Genomic DNA, 21,719 nt, shown 5'->3' with positions numbered 1-21,719 from the left:
GGGCTTTCTATGAGTTGCTGGCTCTACCAGGAGGCCTTGGTTGAGGTGCGCATTGTACCAGATGGCCTTGGATGAGATGTGGCCTGTACCAGAAGGCCTGGGTGGATGCAGTGTCTACCAGGAAACCAGTGCAGCTATTTATGATCTGATTCCCTTTGTCTGAACTGTTTATAACATGGCATAGCAAAGATACCTATATTTTGTGTTTGAATTCATGTTCACCTTCCATGGTTTTGGATCAACACAGCCTGGGAGGTGCCATATGGTGGGAGTGGCATCTGCTACGGGTGTCTGTGGGTTCTTGTACCATGCTGAAATTGTCATGCTTATATTCTAGCGCCCTGAAGTGACTACAAGATGGCTGACACAATATGAATCAAATAACTGATATATTTATTTTTAGTGAGGGTCTCAGAAGCTCCTTAAGATGGATATACAAAGGTCTGCTTATTCTAATGGCGAACTTTGAGTGTTTCTTGTGATGCATTGCTCTCATCCATGGGTTTTAATAATGTTAGTGAATGAATGGATCTGAGACCATTCATTTTGCCGGGAGGCAACTTCTATGTTGAAGTTTTCATTTCATAACACACACTGTGCACAAACAAGCATCCGGCTAGTAAAACAGCGGTCTAAGATACGGTGCTGCAGGAGACACGTCGGTTACAAACTTACCGAAAGCCCTGTCTCCTCTGTGAAATTCCTGATGTGTGTAGTCTCTGAAGACCCTGGTTTTTTTTTCTGTTGAGCTTATGTCAGAATGGCTTTGTTTGAAGTGGTTCCACTACTAAAGTCCTGGAGCTCCATCTTTCATCACTTTTGTGTGTTGTTTTCTGCGTTGCCATGGTAACCGTGGTACATTCTCCCAGGCATTCCAGGGGGATCAGGGCGCACACTACTCTTGAAGCAAGTGACATCCTTCGCATTCCGCAGGCATGTTGCACTTGCAGAGATCTGCACAGATACTGAAGGAGCTATCATGTGGCCATCTGTGTATTGACATAAGCTAGGCTGCACGCTTGACAAGAGCTTACTCTGATGATTGCACGGACATGTTTTTAGACCAATTTCTAAGGATGAAACAACACCACAAAAAATGCAAAACAACTTTTGAAAATTTAGAAAGCTTTGCTATCTAATGATGATCCAAGCCAGTTACTGAACATGTGCTAGAGTCGGTGTGTGGTGCTTCTGGTACCTTGTATGCTTTTTAGCAGTCTCTGGTGGAAAAGCATCCTTTGCTGCAGAGAACCAGTTTCCACTAAATGGACATAGTTGCCATGAAGGAAGACTTCTTTGACCACTGCTACGGTCTGGATGATGATACCTGTTGTTATTTATGCCATGTAGTCAGCGCTGTGATACTCTTAAGGGTGACAAGAAGCGCTCTACATATCGATTGATTGAGTGATTGATTGATGTAGCAGCCACCTGGAAAAAAATAGTCTTGTGGTTAGGTTGCCAAGGGAGTTGAAGTATCATCAATTCTTTAGTTTGAACACATTGTGGGATTTTGGGAACACTGAATATTTCTCTATGTCCCAGTTGCCATATCTATAGAAATCGACAGCACTTGAAAATGGGCTAAAAGTAGACAGCATTGTAGTTAAATTATGGGCTATTTACCTCTGATTCCCTCAGACCTAGGGGAGGCAGCCTTCTTCCCAGCACAGGTTCTCTGGATCCCTTTGTACAGCTGGGCAGTGCCCGGAAAAGGTGATAGCATGATTATTCTGTAGTGTATGAGCATGGAGAGCAGTGGGAATGAGAAGGGTGCTGAGGCGGAGAGAGAGTAGTGGGTAGCAAGGGTTTGCAGGATGTTCTTCTAGTCTTTACGGGCGCTCAGGCTCTCCTCTCACCCCTTCAGATGCCCTCTATCTGTTGGTAATCAGGGAGTGCAGGTAGGAGGAAAAGATGCTTGGTGATCCCATCTAGCATCAAACATTTAGCTTGGGATCTGGAGGATGCTGTGCATTTAGGACATCTAGCGACGTCCAATGACCATCCCTGCACCCTTTAATTGCTACCTTCTGCCTCCTCCATGCTGTATGCATTTGAACAACCTGCCACTTTGGCTCCAGAGTTTTGTGCTGCAGTTTTGGCATTTGCCACTACAGAACCCCTTTTTTGTTTCCAGGATATCTTTTGTGTATTTTTGATTTGGATTAATTTTCATTTTTGTTTTTTAAGTATTATGTCTTCCGTTTGACCAAATGCAATGTGAATTTCGGTGCTTTGTTACACCATCCTTTTTATCTGTAATCATATGTTGTCATTGTACTGTTTATATTGAGAGCATCTTTTACAATGTAAGTTGAATAAGGAGCCTGATATGTAAGAGAGGTTTGGATATCGAACAGGGATGAATAGTAAAGTAATATTATGGTAGAAGGAAGGCAAAGGAAAAAGGAATACCTACGCTGCCCTGTAATTTTTGGTGAAAATTGTTGACTCAGCCTAAGCATCCCTGAAAGAATAGGAGCAGGGTTACTGCTGGGAGCCAGCTGTAGACCTTGTTTGCTAAAGAACAGAGAAGCCACAAATTAGTACAGCATGGAGTTTAGAAATATAATGGGCAGTACCGTAACCTATCTACTGTTTACTCTCCACTTTTATACTTATGTATTTCTCTTATGTCAGTCAAAAGATTCATAACACGTGGCATTAATTGTTGAGCACTAGGAAACTGAAGGGTTAGAGAACCTCCTCATTTGTGTAAGCCACTGTCAGAATATTATATGCCGAATACTGTGGAAGTTGAGGCTAGAAAGAATAAATAAAGGCACTTCTTGCGAGGAGGAGGCGGCTAAATATCAGAAGCCTGGTGGCGCAAGGCCAGACAGAAGCATTGAATGGAGCAAGCACAGAACAGAAAATAATTGTTGCATTGCCAGGGCATATAGAAAAAATAATCGGTGTAGTGCCAGCTCTCCTAATTCTATTTTGAAAGCCTAGAGGCATTGAAAGTGGTTATGTTGGTAATAGGCCGGTCACCATCCCCTAGGTTAACCAGAGATGGAAAATATGTTTCAACGCTGGTGCCTTTCAAGCTTACTCACTGCAGAGAGAGCACCCGGCTAGAGTGTAGACATAAGAGAGAATCTGGCAGAGAAGCGATGTGTATTCTTTTCTCTACCCACAATCGTGAAACTGCGCGTCCAGTATGGTTGAACAATCATGAATAGGCAAGCATCACAAGGCCACACAGTAACAGGAATGGACTATAAAAACGGTGACTCCTCAAACTCTATGAAGGATCGATTTATCTGTGCTGGAGACTGTTTCCCTGTTGTACACTTTCTGCAGTTACCACAGACCCTAAGATCTGCACCCTGTGCTTCTGCAAAACAAAAAAGAAAGCCTTTAGTCCCGAAAGCAGTCTTTTAGTGATGCTGATAGTAAAACACATACCAATTCGGCCTTAAAAAATAGCCTAAAAGAGCGATATGGAACATGCAGGCCATAATTCCAAACCATAAAAGGAAATGTAAGGCTGTCTTGTGAAGAATAGCTGCATTCATAGAATTAGGCATTTAAGTTGAGGGGTGAACTTTGGGAAGAAGGAAAGGTTTGTGTGCATCCTTGGCAGAGAGATGGTAGGACAAACTTAAGAACGAGATAGTGCTAAAGAAGGCAAAGTAGCGGGCCCCGGCTCAAGCCTTGGGTATATTCTCTGATTTGGGCATGGGCGAGGAAAGAGGGGCACCAGTAGACCGCGCTTTGCTATTCCTTTGTTGCTAAGTGAGATGCTAATTGCTGACAGTTAGTGTTACAACTGTGTTAAAAGTTGCAGAGAATTGAAGGAGGATAAGTATTGAGAAAGTTACAGGCAGAGGTAATGGAAGTCAGAAGCATGGAGAGCGCAGCCTCCACGTGGAGGAGCGCCCAGAAGACAGATAGGAGTGTGTCGCTGGAGAGATTCATTCGTGACTTTAGAGGCTGCAGAGTTAAGTAGTGAAGCGTGGCCTCAATAGGTGTATTTAGTTCTGGGTCACTCTTTTCCCTTTGACTTCCGGTTGAGTGATGGCTCTATTTGCCAGGAAGCAATCTATACTGGTGTTTCGGAGTTTGGTTAGTAAATGTTGTCAGATGCTTTCTTGATGCAAAAGGTTTACTCCCTAATTCCTTCCTTGGTAGGAATGGGCCCCCAGCACACTATGCAGATTGCAGAGCGATTGTACACCCAAGGCTACATCAGCTACCCACGAACGGAGACCACCCACTATCCAGAAAACTTCGACCTAAAGGGGTGTCTGCGACAACAGGCGAACAATCCTTACTGGTCAGATACGGTATGTACTGGTAACGAAGGTCTTGATTCCGTATGTACTGTGCATAGAGGATTCATTCCAATAGTTCCTCTACGTTCCATGTATGAAGGGCTGAATGATTGTATTTAAAAGTGTACTTCTGCTATCTATGCTGTATGTGTAGGAATGCGGAAGAGTGACTACTTAGAATGTTGTCCTGGGTAAGTACCAGTGGCTGAGATTAATTCAAGAATTTTGTCCCTTACATTGTTATTTTTCTTAGTGATGGTACATTCCACAATCTACTGTGCATTAATGTATACCTTCACTGGATTGATTGATCTGTTTTTTTTGGTATAAATTTGTGTTATTGATTTATTTTATTTTTTTAACTATTATATTTTGCTGTCATTCACCTGCGCATATATCAAAAGGTGAACACCTACAGTTATTTGACCATGACATCGTTGGTGTATTTTCTGTACGCCGCTTGTGGGGTGTAAGGTAGGGTAGGGTAGGAGAGGAGGTTAGGGGGTAGGGATTGGGGTGGGGTAAGAGTTCTGATGAATAGGTAAGGGGGATGTGATTGATTTGTTTACACCGCCAATGAACTGGGTAATTGGAAAGCCAGAATAAGGCTACTTTTGCTCTACTGCTGGGCGTGGCTTCACCTTTTGATAAGGTTATGTAGCCTGATTGAACTAGTGTTACTCTTATGAAGGATTTAATTTATCTTCGGTGGATTGTTGGATAGTTATGCCACACAGCACTTTCACAGGGCGTACTGTAGTAATGTAATGTGGTCTGTTTTATGTCATCCGTGATTCTCCTGCAAATGTGGGCTTCGACAGTGTCTCCTGGTTTCTGGTGGAGCTTGTTGCTTGCATGAAGTGTGGCTAATTTACCAGCTGCCACCCTTAGATGAGCAGTCTTGGAGTGTTTTACTCTTACTCATATTTTAACTGGGAAGGCTATAAAACAGCTTCCCCTTGCTCCACTCTTCTCTATCAATTTACCTACCACAAAGTACAAAAGGGTGGTAGAAACCTCAGAGTAGTTATGAGTGGCTGAGATTAATTCACGCATTCCTCCTATTACCTTTTTGTTTTCACCAAGTACAGCAGGTATGCTCAGACATGGGTCCTGTGCTCATTGTGCCTAAGGAATCCAACTGCTCTTCACTGATGAGCCCAGCAGGCTGAGCCAGTCTAGGGTTGCTTGTTTCCTGTTCCAAGGAGACATGGCCTGGCGATTCAGTCTGAACTGTTACTATTAGAGCAGGACCAAGCTTGATTTGTGTATAGTGGGTTCCTGTCTGGATTGGCACAGTGGATGAAAATAGATGAACTAGCTGCGAGTAATTGCCTGTGGCTGAAATTAATTCAAGGATTCCGCCCATCATTTTTCTGTTTACCTCAGTACCACAAACTGGCAGAAGGAACAATGCTCTTTATGCAGCTCATCAGATGTCCTCTGTGGCGGCCATATAAGAGGACCTCTAGGATAGTAGGCAGGAGCAACATGATGCAATAAGTCCAAGGTTACTGGCTGTGTCTAGGGTCCTGCATGTAGTTTGTTGTAGAGCACTTGAGTCCTGCCATAGCAAGATAGTACTGTCAGTGAAAATAGAAGTGTTAAAGTACCCCTTATGAAGCAAGGCTTTCAGTTGCATACTTTGTGCTAGACTTAAAAGCTTATGTGTTGCTCAGGCCGCACCTGGTTCTTGAAATATTTTATATTAGTCTGGTAGGTTGCGGGACAAAAGTTAGTAAAAACTTTAATTCTAATGCATAGTAAAAAAATCTTCTATGACATTCTGTGGAAGCTCTGTTCTGAGGAGAAGGGTCTGGCCCTGTGGTCTTCTGCCCCGATAACTGTGAGGTGATAGGTAGGCCCCTTAACTAGAAGATCTGCTTAGATGAGGGTACAGATTGCTTGCGGGCTGTAGATTTACAGATACTCCTCAGGTGTTGTCCTCGGCACAGTGAAGCGGCTGGTTGAGTGTGTGCGTCTGTTAGCCCCATGTCCATCTCCTGGGAATATACCTTCTCTACTCACGCCGTTCACCATGTGGCCAAAACTTCCTCAGCAGAGGTGTACGCTAAAACTGGACACATACCCCTACTGTATGACCTTCCCGTAGACACTAGTTTAACCTGTGCACTTATCTTTCGTGGTCCAGCATGACTGCAAAGGTTTTCCTCTTTAGCCACTGATCATCCTCAGATGCTACTTTTACCTCCATCAAAGGCCTGGCCAGAGGATACCAGTATCAACCCCAGACCCCTGGCACGTATAAAAAATCAACATTCACAGCCCAACAAACTGTGTATTAAACATGATTTGTTTTGGTATATAAAATTCCCCAGTGACCTTCCAGCACCCACAGACTGCTTCCTGGCTTCTGCACCAGTGCACCCTTATGAGTAAAATGCACGTGTTACAAATAACAGAACGCAACATTACTTTGTGAGATGCGACCATGTTGAGAATCATCCCACATTCGCCCAACAAACCAACATTTGACTAACCAGTTTTAGTGGCCTTTGCTGGTGTGCTAATTGTTCTGCCTCTTGAACGTATTGAAAAAGCATTCATCAATGTGTGATTTGGTATTGAAATGTCTAAATGTATGTAAATAAATCTCTTTATGTATTGCTTACTACTGACCCAGAGCACACCTGCTTATGTCATTAGTTTAACTGAGATTGGATACAGTTGATTCCAATCTTTTAAATAACAGATGTAATCATTGAAAATCCTTCCTTCAGGAGTTCTTCTTGAAACTCTAATCGTACATATATGATATCCCCGGGAGTTATTGGGTCGTCCTTTTTGCGGTATAGTCTGTGTGTTAGAAATGCACCGACAACCAAAGCAGTTCCAGTCCTCTCAGGTATTGTAGGTTGTATCAGACAAGCTGATGTTTCTCAAGGCCTGATCACTTAGGGCAGGTGTTTCAAGCACTTGCTCTTCAGGGTCCCCATCTGTTAGATGTGTTCACCTCTTGCTCATTGGCTACTTTCTGCTTGCTTGTACATACACACAGACCCATTTCTTTTCCTTTGACTGGGTATGGCTAGCCACCACTGCTTGGCTCTTTTTCCATCAAACTTTGCTGCATGCCAAGGAGAAGTCTTCCAAGTTAGCATAGTTTTAATGCTCGACATAGGAGGAGCCATTAGTGATGTCTTCATTTCATTTTATGCTGTTCTGTGAATGTGCCACAGGTCAAGGCGTTGCTTTCAGAAGGCCTTAATCGCCCACGGAAAGGCAGTGATGCAGGCGACCACCCACCCATCACTCCAATGCGGTCCGCAACCGAGGCGGAACTTGGTAAGTATCTCTGCATGAGACAAGTCATAGATCTGGTCCCGTAATGGGATTCTAAACCACAATCTTAATAATGGTGCCATACATAGCTGTTTGGGACTGCTGCATGGTGCTGGCTTTTGACCTTGACAGAGTTGCTGCTGTTGTGTGCCTGAGGGTTTGAGCATGGTGCTTGGCAGTGTTGGCTCAGCAGGTGCACTGCTGTCTTGTTATTTTGTCTGGAAAGTTGACTTTTATATTAAATTCTGGGATGTGTGAGTGTGTGTGGGGGGGGGAAGGGAGGGTGTGGGTGTGTCGGGGGCCTTGAGGTTTGTTTTTGCCGTAGCTGAGAGGGAGGCAACAGAAACCTTGGGATTGAATTAGAGCGGATAGAAGAATAATGGAAGCTGGATATGAAGTAGTCTATCCCTTGTAAATAAAACATTTCTCTATCTTTACAGGTGGTGACGCCTGGAGACTGTATGAATATATTGCACGGCATTTCATTGCCACCATCAGTTATGATTGCAAGTATCTTCAGACCACCATCTCCTTCAGCGTAGGTCCAGAGCGCTTCACGTGCACAGGGAAGGCTGTTATTTCTACAGGTAAGGAGTACAAAGGGAGCGCACCGACCAATTCAGCTTCGTCGCTCCCTTACTCTGGAACTTAACACCAAGCCCTATCCCACAAAGAGGTACAAGGCCTTTCATGTTAATGTAAAAGACATTTGGGATGCTTGGGCGCTATTTTTCTACTAAGCAGTGAATGGCGAGTGCCACCTGATATTAAAGTATGTAGGGAATAAATGGATGTAGTCTCTGATATTGGCCTGTGTGTGGAGGTCCCAGTTCACAGTATTTCAGCATGTAGGGAAATGTGGAGTAGGTCTATGTTTTATCTGAAATTAAAGAAATGCTTATTCTAGTAGATGGTTAATAGGGTAATCCGCCGCGTCTCCTCTGCTATAGCGGAGGAGCTTCGCCCCCCACCCCACCAGCAGCTAAAAATATAAAAAACAAAATGATAATGAACCCTTGATTATAATTGTTTTACTTCTGATCTCAGAGCCGAGGCTGGGGTCGGGGCCAGGGGGATGACAGGCTGGTGGAGGAGTGGTTGCACTGCTATTCAGTTCGTATGACGGTTTGGGCGGCCGCCTCAAGGCTACCCAAACCGTCATGCGCACTGAAGCTCCCTCCAACCCCAGCTGCGTTACTGGGCTGGAGAGAGCAGGCACAGGCTCCAAGTTGGCCTGGGTGCGCACATCCATGTGCTCAGGCCAGTCCTGACGCTGCTTTCATGCAGTGTCAGGATTGGCCGCAGGAGATTCTGGGACCTTGTGCCTGCAGTGCACGGAGCCAGATCGGAGCGTGGATGCAGGTAAGTTATTTTTATATTTTGTTGTTTTCACCCGCCCTGCCACTTTGCCTAGATACAGGCCGCTACTGAGGGCAATTCGTCAATTTGATTAATTTCTAAAATGAAGAATTTTGGCTACACTTCATTTTAGAGAAAAGTTAAAATGATCTAATACCTTTTCGACAAAAACATGTTGTGGAAAAGGTAAATGCTCATTGTTAAAGGACAGCATTGTAAAAAGGAAATAAGGGAAAATATAGGCATATCTACAGGATTGCAACATACTCCTGCATCAGTGCCCCTGACAGATGCATTCATGGGCTGGAAAGGCCTTGCATCTCTACACAGGTTCACTCCAACCTTCTGTATATCCCTTTTGGCTGGTTTTCAATTGTGGCATCCTAGGTTTTAAAAATGTTTTACAATGCTCAAGTGACTGGTCACATGAACTGTCGCAGAAGGTAATTTGTGCGATGTTTCTAATCTGCAAATGAATGCAGGTCCCTTCTAGTGCAGACTGAAACATTGTTCCAAATAATTTATTCTCAAACGTGATTGGCAGTGCAGAGCCCCGGTGGATCAGACATTTATAGTGAAGAATTGGTAAATGAGGTCAGAAAGGAGCACCCCCTTTCTGTAGTTAGAAGTAGGGATTAGAAGGGCAGTGTACGAGCACCCTCACCAAAGTTGTCTGAATTGCCTTTTCCCCTCCGTGCATGTGGTGCTCTTTACAGACCACTAGAATCTGACAGAGATGTTGAGGGATATTAGGATAAGAATGTGAAGGATTCATAGTGTTGAACTGCCCACAGGTTACACGGAGATCATGCCATGGCAGGGGATTCCCATGGAGGAGAGCCTGCCCACCTGCGAAAAGGGTGATGTCTTCGCTGTTGACGAGGTGAAGCTGCTTGAAAAACAGACCAACCCCCCGGACTATCTGACGGAAGCCGAGCTCATCTCGCTGATGGAGAAGCATGGCATTGGTAGGTAGCCCTCATTGGTCCAGGGGCATGCATAGCCACATGGCCTCTTGGTGGAATGGTCTGGTGTATCATTTCCACTGCTTTGTGTCACAGGAACGGATGCCAGTATTCCAGTGCACATCAACAATGTCTGCCAGAGGAACTATGTGACCGTAGAGAGTGGCCGCCGGCTGAAGCCCACAAACCTCGGCATCGTCCTGGTACACGGGTACTACAAGATTGGTGAGTGGCAGATAGTCACTGTGATTGCAGCAACATATCCTCTGTTTGGAGGAATGGGTCTATTTGCCTTTCTTTAACCAGAGACGTCAAGATGTGCGTCGCATTATTTCTTTGCCTTGACTACAGACAGACTCCAAGGCCATGTGGTCTGTGCCAGTCAAGGGATGCAGTTGTGGGTATTAATGTGACTTTTTTACTGCAGAATTTGTAGCTTACAAATATAGCAACATAATACTACATGTGTAAGAAAATGGGTTGTAAAATAAAGTCTTGAGGTTTTTCATCTAATGCTCGTCAAGAGATCATAGATATTGCATTTTACTAATTATTTGAATGTTGTGAAAAAAATAGAATTGTACTATTTTGGCATCAAATTAATTTTATCCTGTCCTACCGGTCGATTGGCTAACATCCCAAAGATTCATTGAGCGAGAATTGGAGGCAGGTCTTTCTCCTATCTTGGGTCGGTTACCTAGAATAAACTTCCTTTGGAGCTATGCACAATGGCTGAACAAAGCAAACACAAGGAGATGATGGACGGAGTACTGAAACTTTTCAAACACTCACCCCCACTCACAGATCTGGGTTGAATCCATCATCATTCTTTAGCTCACTTTGCCACCCCAGTTCAGACACAGCTATATGCAAATCAGTCTTGACCCTGTGCCTCATGGGAACAGTCCAGCCCGAACTGCCAGGCCAAGTCTTCCCTGGACCGGAAACAAGCATCCTGGGACCGGTTTCGGGCTAACAGTCCTCATCAGCCAGGCTAGCTTGAATCCAGTGGCAAAGTGAGCAAGGGACCCACGTCTGGGAATACCCTGCCAACTTAGGGCGAACAAAGCATACACAAGGTGATGATGGACGGAGTGTTGAACCTTTTCAAACCCTCACCCCCAGTCACAGATCTGGGTTGAAATCATCATCATTCTTTAGCTCACTTTGCCACCCCAGTTCAGACACAGCTATATGCAAATCAGTCTTGACACTGTGCCTCATGGGAACAGTCCAGCCCGAACTGCTAAGCCATGTCTTCCCTGAACCGTAAACAAGCATCCTGGGACCGGTTTTAGGCTAACAGCCCTCATCAGCCAGGCTAGCGTGAATCCAGTTCAAAGTGAGCAAGGGACCCACGTCTGGGCATACCCTGCCAACTTAGGGCGAACAAAGCAAACACAAGGAGGTGATGGACAGAGTGATGAAACTTTTCAAACACTCACCCCCAGTCACAGATCTGGGTTGAATCCATCATCATTGTTTAGCTCACTTTCCCACCCCAGTTTGGCAGTTCGGGCTGGACTGTTCCCATTGGGCGCAGGGTCAAGACTGATTTGCATATGGCTGGGTCCAAACTGGAATGGCATAGTGAGCAAAAAACAATGGATTTAGGCCCAAATCTCTGTACTGGGGTGAATGTATGATATTGTTTTGCATTCTGTCCGTCAATTGTTCTTTTTGCATGCACAATGGCTGAGACATCAGTTTTAATGAAAAATTCAAAACTTGGATGTTTCAACAGGAATTGTTTGCCTGTGCAGCTAGCCTTGAAGCCAGCACCGGGACACTCATTTGAGAATCCGTGCTCTTTATAAATCTCTTTATCATATCAGATCATGTGTATTTACATGCATTTCTGCTTTTTCTTTAAAATATGTCCACATCTTGCTACACACGCCAGCATTTTGTTTAGCAATTACAAATTAAAACTCTTGAAAGCATGTGTCATTGTGTGGATACTGTAGTACACCATGATTACCACAACACCTATCCCACAAAGATCTCTGGGCTATTAAAAAATGAGGCATATCAAATATTGGACACTAGGTGGAAAAAGCAGTTTTCTCATATTTTCTATTATTCACACCATGTTGGAGATGATGATGCACTACCTGCTCTTCTGCCTCCAACAGCAGGGAATATTCTAGATTTTTAGGGTTTGAGCAGGATACCCATACTAATTAAAGCAATTATATATGGGATCATTCTCATTTCTGCAAGCTTTGGACAATGCTCTCATTAATCCACCCCAAGGTGTGCAATATTGAGGGTTTCTATGTCTGACAACGGTTGCCCTGCTGGAAAAGTATCATTTCCATCCTCCTAAAATACATGTTCAAGGCATGTGTGCTGTAGATAAACATGATACACATTTGTTGCATACTCCTGCCATCTAGTGTTGGGTCCGGATGTTTGCAAGTAGTTTTTCTTCGAAGAAGTCTTTCCAGTCACGCTGTAAGGTGACTCCTCCTTTTTTGGTTATAGTGCGCATTGGCTTCAGCTCCATTGCTAGATTGTTTTTTTCTGTCATCAGGTTCAGACGTGTTTTGCTGCGCTTTGTTTCAAAACCGTTCTTCGGGTTCCACTCAGTGGGCAATCCACCCTACACTCGATGGTATTTTTCTCATACGCGTTTACCTCTTCTCCGGTTATAGAATCGTTTCAGGAAACACTCTATCTTAAGTTGGAAACATCGGGCGTCCCTCGGGCCTAGCCGCATAGGTCCTCCCACCCGTTGATGGAACAAACTCTGTTGCAATTTTGTCCTCGGTGCCACGCAAGTTCCCTCGCACCGACAAACATCAGGTTTGTAACTTGCGCCTCGCTCCGGAGCACAAGGACAAAGGCTGCGGCGTCTGTAAATAGTTTTGGTCCAAGAAAACTCTAAGAAATTGTCTGGCTTGTCTATGAGAAATGCAACACCAAAGCATTCAAAACACACTGGATATCTTCAGCGAAGAATCAGAGTAGGAAGAGGTCGAAGCAGCGGCAGAAGAAGAGGCCTTCTCCGTTCCAAAGTCTGATTCTGAACTTGGGCCTGATTTGGAGTTCGAAGACGTGCCTCTGGGACAGGGTGGTGTGAGTACGAGACACCCCTTGCCCCCCAAATCCTTTTGCAAAAAACATAAGGCTATGGCACAACCTCTGCCTTCTGGCCAAGGTCGGCACCGAGACAATGTTTCAGACGCCCTGCCTCCTGGCTCGCACCAAAACAAATCGTCGAGGCTTCCGGCTCGGGAACGAGTCGAATGAACTCCTCTTCGGATCCAAAACCCTCCGGTTCAAAGGACAAATCTGGTTTCGAGCCGAAACCCTCCGGTTCTAAGGACAAATCTAGTTCGGAGCCAAAGTCCTCCGCTCCGAAACAAAAACATGCTTTGAGTCAAAATTTTCCACTCCCAAAAGCAAATTTATCCCTGCGTCGAAATCGAAGGCCAGCCTCTCGGAAGCTCCCAAACCAATTTTAGACCTTCTTAAAGCTAAATTGGATCCTAAACAAAAATGAGTTATATCCATCCTGATATGCGACATATTTCTGCTAAAACACCAGCCAAACGCAAACTTCCTTCTGAGGACCCTACATATAAGATCGCTCTGAAGAATAAAAAAGACATGGCTACCAGCCCTGCTTATCCTGACCCGCAATCCCCTCCACTTCCATCATCTCCTCCACATTTACCTATTTTAGATCCTTTACACCTAACACCGCAGGGATCTCCACATACACAGCCTGAAGGGGATGATATTGATGAAGAAGACACTAATTTGCCTGTACACCCATGGAATGATTACACCATTGACCCTCCATTAAATACTGACCCAGACCTTTACCATGCAAAGCCATCGCCACCCGACGATATCAAGAACTTATTGCTAGAGCAGTAGAGTATCATGGGGTGGCCTTACATAAAGAGTCCTTAGAAGAAAACTTTTTATTTGAAACACTTGGGTCAAGTGAAACACTCCATATGCTAAAGGGCATGATCAGGCATTCAGATGACATCTACAAAGATCCTGTGCGAGCACGTATTTTAACTCCGGTTCAATAATAAATATAAACCTTCTCCATCTGATCCTGTGTTTTTCAAAGGACAATTACATCTTGACTCCCTTGTGGTGTCCAATGCTCGCAAAAGAGCTAATTCTCAAACCTTTGGTGACGCACCTCCCCCAGACAAGGAATCTAAGCTTATAGATGCCTCAGGGAAAGGAATGGCTGCTCAAGCTGCTAACCACTGGCGCATCGCAAACACACATGGCCTACTAGAAGATAACTTAATAGTCAAACTACTAGACTGGGATGAGATGGAGCAACTGCTCCAATATCTCCCAGATGAAAACAAAGTCATGGCACAAGAGTTAGTTCAAGAGGGGAAACTAATTTCCAACTCTTCAATTAGATGTGCTCTAGATGCTGCTGACACTGTGACTAGGGAGATCAATACCAGCATTCTCTCTTGTAAGGCATGCATGGCTTAGGATTGCAGGATTTAAACCTGAAGTTCAACAGTCCATTTTAAACACCTCTTTTAACAAAGAACACCTGTTTGGTTCTCAAGTCGATCAGTCTTTAGAAAAAAATGAAAAAAGACACCACACCGAAGTACCGAAGTCCATGGGAGCGCTCCAGTCTCCATCAAATAGGGGCTCCTTTCGCTGCTCCTTTTACAGAGCAGGGTCTAAAACTACATCTTCAGACCCAAATGTTTCCTCTTATAAAAGCAACTCATAATCCTCTCCCTTTAGAGGTTTCTATAGAGGAGGGTATAGAGGAAACAATTCCAAAGGTAGGGGTGAAGGTGCCACAACGCGTAACACCCCTTCCCCTAACAAACAGTGACTTGCCCACACTTCCCCTTTATTACTTAACACCTGTTGGGGGACTACTTCAACAGTTTCTCCCCATTTGGCAATCCATAACAACCGACAAATGGGTGATCGACATTATCCTTCATGGTTAATGCCTGGAACTTACCACCAATCCCCCAAACATTCCACCTTGCATTCACAAACTGTCGTCAGACCACTTACAGTTACTCAAACAAGAGGTGCAATCTCTCTTAGAAAGGGCAGCTATTGAACCAGTTCCTTTACACTACCAAGGTTCAGGGGTTTACTCTCTTTATTTATTAATCCCCAAAAAGGACGGCTCCTTAAGACCAATTTTGGATCTCAGAATGTTAAACTAGTACATTTTGTCAGAACATTTCCATATGGTAACGCTTCAACAGGTGCTTCCACTTCTACAGCAAGGTGATTTTATGTCCACACTAGACTTAAAAGACGAATACTTTCACATCCTTCCAGCTCATCGCAAATATCTCAGATTTGTGATAGCAGACAAACACTATCAGTTTTCTCCAGTCGGAGTAACTACTGCTCCGAGAGTGTTTACCAAATGTCTACTAATAATAGCAGCTCATCTCAGAAGACAAGAAATTCACGTCTTCCCGTACTTAGCCGACTGTGCTCATCAAAGCCAGCTGATACCAAAAGTGTTAACATACCCCGACCACGCTAGACCTACTCCACCGATTTGGCTTCACGGTCAACACGCAAAAGTCTCATCTACATCCCTCACAACTACAATCTTATCTGGGAGCAACTCTCAACAATTGTATGGCTCTAGCCTCTCCGAATGCAGCCAGAATTCGCAATATTAAACTGTGTTACTTCAGTTTCAGGTCAGCCAAAAATTACCAGCCAGAACCTTGATGCAATTTTTAGGAATGATGGCATCATGCATTGCAATAGTGCCTCATGCAAGACTACACATGCGTCCTCTACAAGAATGCTTAGCACATCAATGGAATCAGTCACAGGGTCACTTAACAGTTCTAGTGTTGGTGGACAGCCACACGCATCGCTATCTGCAGTAGGGGAACACAAAAAATGTATCAAAAGGGTAGTCCTTCATCGACCCTGTACCACAAATCGTGCTAACAGCAGACGCATCTTTATCAGGCTGGGGTGCCCATCTCCAGGATTACACAATCCAGGGTCTATTGGGCAACAAACACATCGCCACATCAACTATCTAACTACCTTCTACACCTATAGCAAACTGGTCTACCTACACATCTATTTGGTTGCACCTTGCAGCAGTTGCTGCATATTTGCAAAACAGACAGCATTTATCTTTGTTCAAAGTTCTTGTGAATACATCATTAATGGAATGCTTAAAAAGAGTGATTCCACCCAGAATACCTCCGGCACAGGTATGGAATCTCAACATTGTACTTACAAGACGCATGGGTCCACCCTTTGAACCATTAGACAATTGTCCTTCACAGTTCCTTTCATGGAAGGTTGCCTTCTTCATTGCAATCACGTCATTAAGAAGAGTTTGTGAGCTACAGGCATTAACCTTAGAGGAACCCTTCTTTCATCTTCATTAAGATAGGGTAGTTCTTCGCACCAACCTAAAATTCATCCCTAAGGTAGTTTCTGTTTTTCATCTTAATCAATCAGTTGAGTTACCTGTGTTCTTCCCTCAACCTGATTCTGTAGCACAACGAGCTTTTCACACACTTGATGTTAGAAGAGCGTTATTGTATTATATTGAAAGGACAAAAGATTTTCTTAAAACAAATCAACAGTTTGTCACATTTGCAGCACCTCGCACGGGCAATCCTATGTCTGAATCTGGCATTTCAAGATGGATTGTTAAATACATTCAAACTTGCTATGCAAAAGCTAAAATTAATGGTTCTATGCCCCCTAGAGCGCATTTGACTCGCAAAATAGGGGTATCTACGGCCTTTTTAGGTAACATTCATGTAGCTGACATCTGTAAAACAGCAACATGGTCTACACCACAAACATTTACCAAACACTATTGTGTGGATGTACTAGCACGCCAGCAAGCCAATGTAGGGCAAGCAGTGCTAAAGACACTTTTTCAGACAACTGCAACTTCTACTGGTTAGCCACTGCTTTGGGAGAACACTGCTATATATTCTATGCAAAGCATGTGTATCTAGAGCACACATGCCTCGAACGTATTATGTTACTTACCCAGTAAGCATCTGTTCTTGGCATGTAGAGCTGTAGATTCACATGCGCCCTCCCACCTCCCCGGACACCTGTAGTTGTTGCAGTTCGCATTATCTACATCACATACACATGGACATCTCTTTACTACACTCACTCCATTCTCACCCTCTTGCGGGAAAACAATCTAACAATGGAGTCTATGCCCATGCGCACTTTCCCTGAAAGGAGGAGTCACCTTACCACGTGACTGGAAAGACTTCTTCGAAGAACAACAACTTGCAAACATCTGGACCCAACACTAGATGGCAGAAGTATGCAAAGCATGTGAATCTACATGCCAAGAAATGATGCTTACTGAGTAAGTAACATAATCCTTCTCCAGCTATTTCCTATAAATGAGACCCATTTTGGCACAGCTTGCCATAGTTCATGCTCCACCCAAACCACGCCCAGCATAGTTGGGGGACCATTTTGTTCTCTGTGCTCTATTTTGTGTTTTCAATGAACATCTGAGAAACCTCTTGCTATCTAGCAGGTCAATAAAGTCTGCAGAGGGCGATAAGCTGGCTTTGAGCGAGATCCTCAGCAGTGGAATACCCTTTTCAAGAAACCTACATATAGGCACATTATACAACTCCAATGCTCTAGTTTATTTAAGTTCCCAGTGACACATATACAACATGATTCCTTGTGGTCTTCTATCATGAAACTTCAGTCCAATATCCAGTGTTGTCTGGAGCAAACTGTGGTATGAAGAGCGTGCCTTAGATGTTGCCATAAGTCCCCCTTACGACTAGACTCCATGTGAAACTGCACTGTATTTCCATGTGTAATACTGTGCTCTATTATCTCAGACTCAGAGCTTGTTCAGCCGACCATCCGGAGCGCGGTGGAGAAGCAACTCAACTTGATCGCACAGGGCAAGGCCAACTTCCAGCAGGTTCTGGATCACACTCTGGACATCTTCAAGCGCAAGTTCCATTTCTTTGTGGACTCCATTGCAGGTGAGTCTCCTTTCCGCTGTCTCTGTTCTGGACTCCAGGAACAATACGCTGATTGCGTGCACTTCGGAACATTACTATGGTAGACATGCTAGATGTTACAGAAGGTGTTCTAGATGCCTCTACTTAGCAACATAATTGATGAACGAATGGCAGGCTGGGCATTGAGGTAGATTTCCTCAGCCTCGGTGTCACTTCCCCTGGCAGTGGGAGGAGAACTGTGGGTCAAAAATGACTGCTTGTACCTCCTGCTATCCTGATTCTGAACTAATGCTTATCTAGAAGTGTGTTGTCCTGCATGATTACTTACAGGTTTTGCAGCCCATGTTTGCTTCTCTGGTCCATACTACACCATCTCTGTCTGTCTCATTGTAATTACCATGAGCACTGGCGTTGATGTACGAGGCATTTTGAATTCAAGATGTGAAGGGGTTGTACCCTATAAAGAAAGCCCTCTTGCAAGAACTATACCTGGGATTTTACTATCTGCATGTCAGGCTAGGCGCGACAGGGTTTTGGAGGCAGTTGGCTAGTAAGTGGTCTTTCATCTCTAAGACAGAAGAAGAGTCGTCGCCTGTTTTAGCGAGCTAGTTCGATTAGACTGACTAAGGGGTGAGCAGGTCTCAGCGGAGAAAAGGCCAGTTTTCAGAGGCTTCTTAAAGAACACATGGTCCCTGTAAATGTCAAATAGTGGTAGTGATTTTCTACACTGATCAGCATGTCATTGGGTACTTTCATTGTTTCTGGTTTCTGTCCCTGACACTCTGAAGTATATCCCAAGTGACACTCAACATATGTCATCTAATGTTAGGCCTATTTGTAGAGTGCGCTATCACCTGGGAGGGTATCCTGGCACTAAGCAGGTGTGATTCTAGCTGTGCCTCAGGAGGCTTGGAGGCTATTTGAAGAGCCAGGTCTTAAGGTTCTCTTGGATTTACAGAATTGAAGAGGAAGCCCTGATATGTAGTTGCAGGTCATTCTAGGCTTTAGCGATAATATAGGAGGAGGCTGCCGAAATCTGATGAGTTAGCGGTCCTCTGGTGAATTGTCTGCTGCATATGGGGTGTTCCTGTAGTCCAGCTTGCTTCTGATGCGGTCATGAGTGATCGTTTTCTGTGTGCTGGTCGGGAGCCACTTGAAGATTTTCCTCAGCATCTTCAGGGTGTGGAAGACTGAGGCTGTCTTAGCGTTGACTTGATTTGTCATGTCGAGCATGCTGCATGGGTGTAACAAAACTTGAGGGGTCCCCCCTGCAGGGTACGTGGAGGGGCCCCCTCCGGACTCCATCTGGAGCTCTCCAGCCGAAGTGCGGTGCTGAGCGGGCCCTCTGGAGGTTGGGGCCCACCTCCGCACTGCGGTGGCTGCAGGGGCCTGTGTTACGCCCCTGGCTTGCTGTCGATGAAGATCCTGAGGGTCTTGGCTTGGGCGGTTGATGTTGGACGGATTGTAACTCCGATTGCCACCAGCCGGAGTCCCATGGCGGTGTGTTCTTCTAGAAGATCGCAACGTCTGTCTTGTCCGTCTTGAGTTTTGGGCAGTGGGACCTGGTCCAGTAATGTTTTCAGTGTCTGTATAATGCCTTCTATCACTAAGTGTGGCTCCATATTACTTCCTTGATACGATGCTGTCACCTGTGTGACGATGAAGTATGTTTAAAATAACTCTGATGGTTCTAAAAGACATGTGGTGTGGGCCACAGGAGTGGGCTCAGGAGTTGGCAGTGTGTGACTAACTATAGGGCATTGATACTGCTTTGTACTCAAGAGAATGTGGTGGGATCTGTTTTAGTATCATGTGGACCCCCTACGTTATGTGACTGAGACGCCCTTTGTGGTTTTAAAGATTGATATACTTTTGATCTCTATACTCCTCGATGAATTAAAAGGTGATGCTTTTTCTCACAAATATTACCTGAAAATGAGTCTCTTCAAGTGACCACTGGAGGGCAGCAAACTCCCAGTAACTCATTATAATCTTTTTGGGCATAGTGTGATCATTTAAACTAAAGCAGTGGGTCACTTGAGACAATTCTGGATTGTGTGCGAGTGCCAAGTTCCCACAAGCTATACCTATTGTAGTGCCATGATCCCCACTCCTCCCCCCCCCCCCCCCCCACTGAATGGTTTCTGTAAACCATGGGATTCTATATTGTTTTTTTGCATTTTCTCTTTGCAGTGTTGTGATCAGGGATGGACTGGGATGCCCTTGCTGGATGCATCTGAAGTCCAGCTTCTAAACCCTGCCATTTCTCATCCACATACACACCTTTGAGTGCTATGTGCAGAAATTGTTGGTCCCGTAAAAGTAGCCTTTTAGTTCAGTTCAAGTCAAGAATCACTCTATTCAATGTGATCAAAGCAAATCATAAAAGTACATCAAATCATACAATTAATTAAACTTAAAAAGATAGACAAGAAAATTGGACCATCAAAATCTTAACATCTTAAGAACTTCAATTTAAACCACCTGCTAAAAACCATGACAGATAAAAGCATACGTTTAGTGAAGATAAAAATTGTGAAAACAGTACAGCCAGACACACTTGACTAAAATTCATCAGCAATAGCGGCGAGCGAATACAACTATAGCGCAACCTATTATATTTGGGACAAATACAAAGAATGTGCAAAGTATCTGGAGAAGCAGCCATATCACATGTGACCATAGCGAGCTCCGAAGTCTTCTGCCGTCCTAAGACTAGCTGAGGGAACAAATTAATTTGAAAGTAAGTCAGAAGTCTTCAATGATGGGAGGGCATGACTAACGTCACATAAAACTCAGTGTTCTTTTTTGTTTTAATCATGGTGGAATGGGGTAAATGAACATTTGGTTAGCGCAAGAGCTTCCCCTTTTACCATGCCTTCGCTGCTTACAAGGATGACTGGGAGACCCTACGGCTCACTGGGGGCCACTGCACACCTCTGGTTTAGCATCACTTTCGTTTTTAATCAGGCTGATAGAGCATTAATGTGTTCCTCTGTTGAAGAATCCTGTAGCTGGCAGCGATGCAGCTCTAGCGTAGAATGAGGCGTCCCTGTAGGATGCAGCAGGGTATGTCCAGCCTTCCAGACATGTGAACATTGTATTACAGAAGTCTATTGAGAGCAAAGGTCAGTGACTCTGAGTCCCCTGGTGTCATGTCTGTGCTCACCTCCCGCAGGTATGGACGAGCTGATGGAGGTGTCCTTCTCTCCGCTGGCCGCCACAGGGAAGCCTCTGTCCCGCTGTGGCAAGTGCCATCGCTTCATGAAGTACATCCAGGTACAGTGACTTTCAGATAAAGATTTCTTTCGTTTATTTGTATTAATGAGTGTGCTGGAAGACTGTGAAATTTTTCTCTGAATTGGGCACGTGGTTGTCGGTGCCCAGCCTTCACAGACTTTTTTTTCCCTATGATGCAATATTATGTTGCATATATGATTTGCCCAAACTCCTTTCTGTGACATTGAACAGTTTCCAGATCTACTGAGCATGTCTTTGTGCACAAAGTCCCCATCAAAACGAAACTGGCTCATTGATTAATTTTTTTTCACAGGAACCCTATAATAAATACTATTTATGTTGTTCGCTCCAGCAAGTAAACGTTGTATGTGGGCTGGAATATGAGGTATTCTTACCAGATTGATGATGCTCGGAAAGGTCAGAAGGATAAAAGGCTTAGTCTACAATGCCAGAATACAATTTCTTGATCTTCAGGTCTCTGCAATTTTATTTTGTTGATTTGTAGAGGGCTAACTTTCACTTGAAGATATCTTGATGCCTTAAAAAAAACGGACTGGCCGCCCCTCGGTGTTTGTTGAAAACTGTGAGGT

General features: G+C 44.4%; 1 protein-coding gene across 2 annotated transcripts in view; it reads left to right on the top strand.

The window, feature by feature from the left end:
- TOP3B (DNA topoisomerase III beta) overlaps nucleotides 1-21,719 on the top strand; it is a 110,458-nt gene that overhangs the window by 75,882 nt on the left and 12,857 nt on the right. For both annotated transcript variants that reach the window (XM_085633237.1, XM_085633236.1), the window contains exons 10-16: nucleotides 4,138-4,292; nucleotides 7,481-7,586; nucleotides 8,024-8,170; nucleotides 9,737-9,910; nucleotides 10,004-10,132; nucleotides 17,761-17,910; nucleotides 21,068-21,168. In XM_085633237.1, coding sequence (XP_085489363.1) covers nucleotides 4,138-4,292; nucleotides 7,481-7,586; nucleotides 8,024-8,170; nucleotides 9,737-9,910; nucleotides 10,004-10,132; nucleotides 17,761-17,910; nucleotides 21,068-21,168 — 962 coding nt within the window. The remainder of the gene's footprint in view (nucleotides 1-4,137; nucleotides 4,293-7,480; nucleotides 7,587-8,023; nucleotides 8,171-9,736; nucleotides 9,911-10,003; nucleotides 10,133-17,760; nucleotides 17,911-21,067; nucleotides 21,169-21,719) is intronic.

The sequence above is a fragment of the Triturus cristatus genome, chromosome 11 (genome assembly GCF_964204655.1).
Source record: "Triturus cristatus chromosome 11, aTriCri1.1, whole genome shotgun sequence".
NCBI classification, from domain to species: Eukaryota; Metazoa; Chordata; class Amphibia; order Caudata; family Salamandridae; genus Triturus; species Triturus cristatus.
The sequence above is the reverse complement of the archived record's forward strand: the minus strand, read 5'-3'. Positions and strand labels throughout refer to the sequence as shown.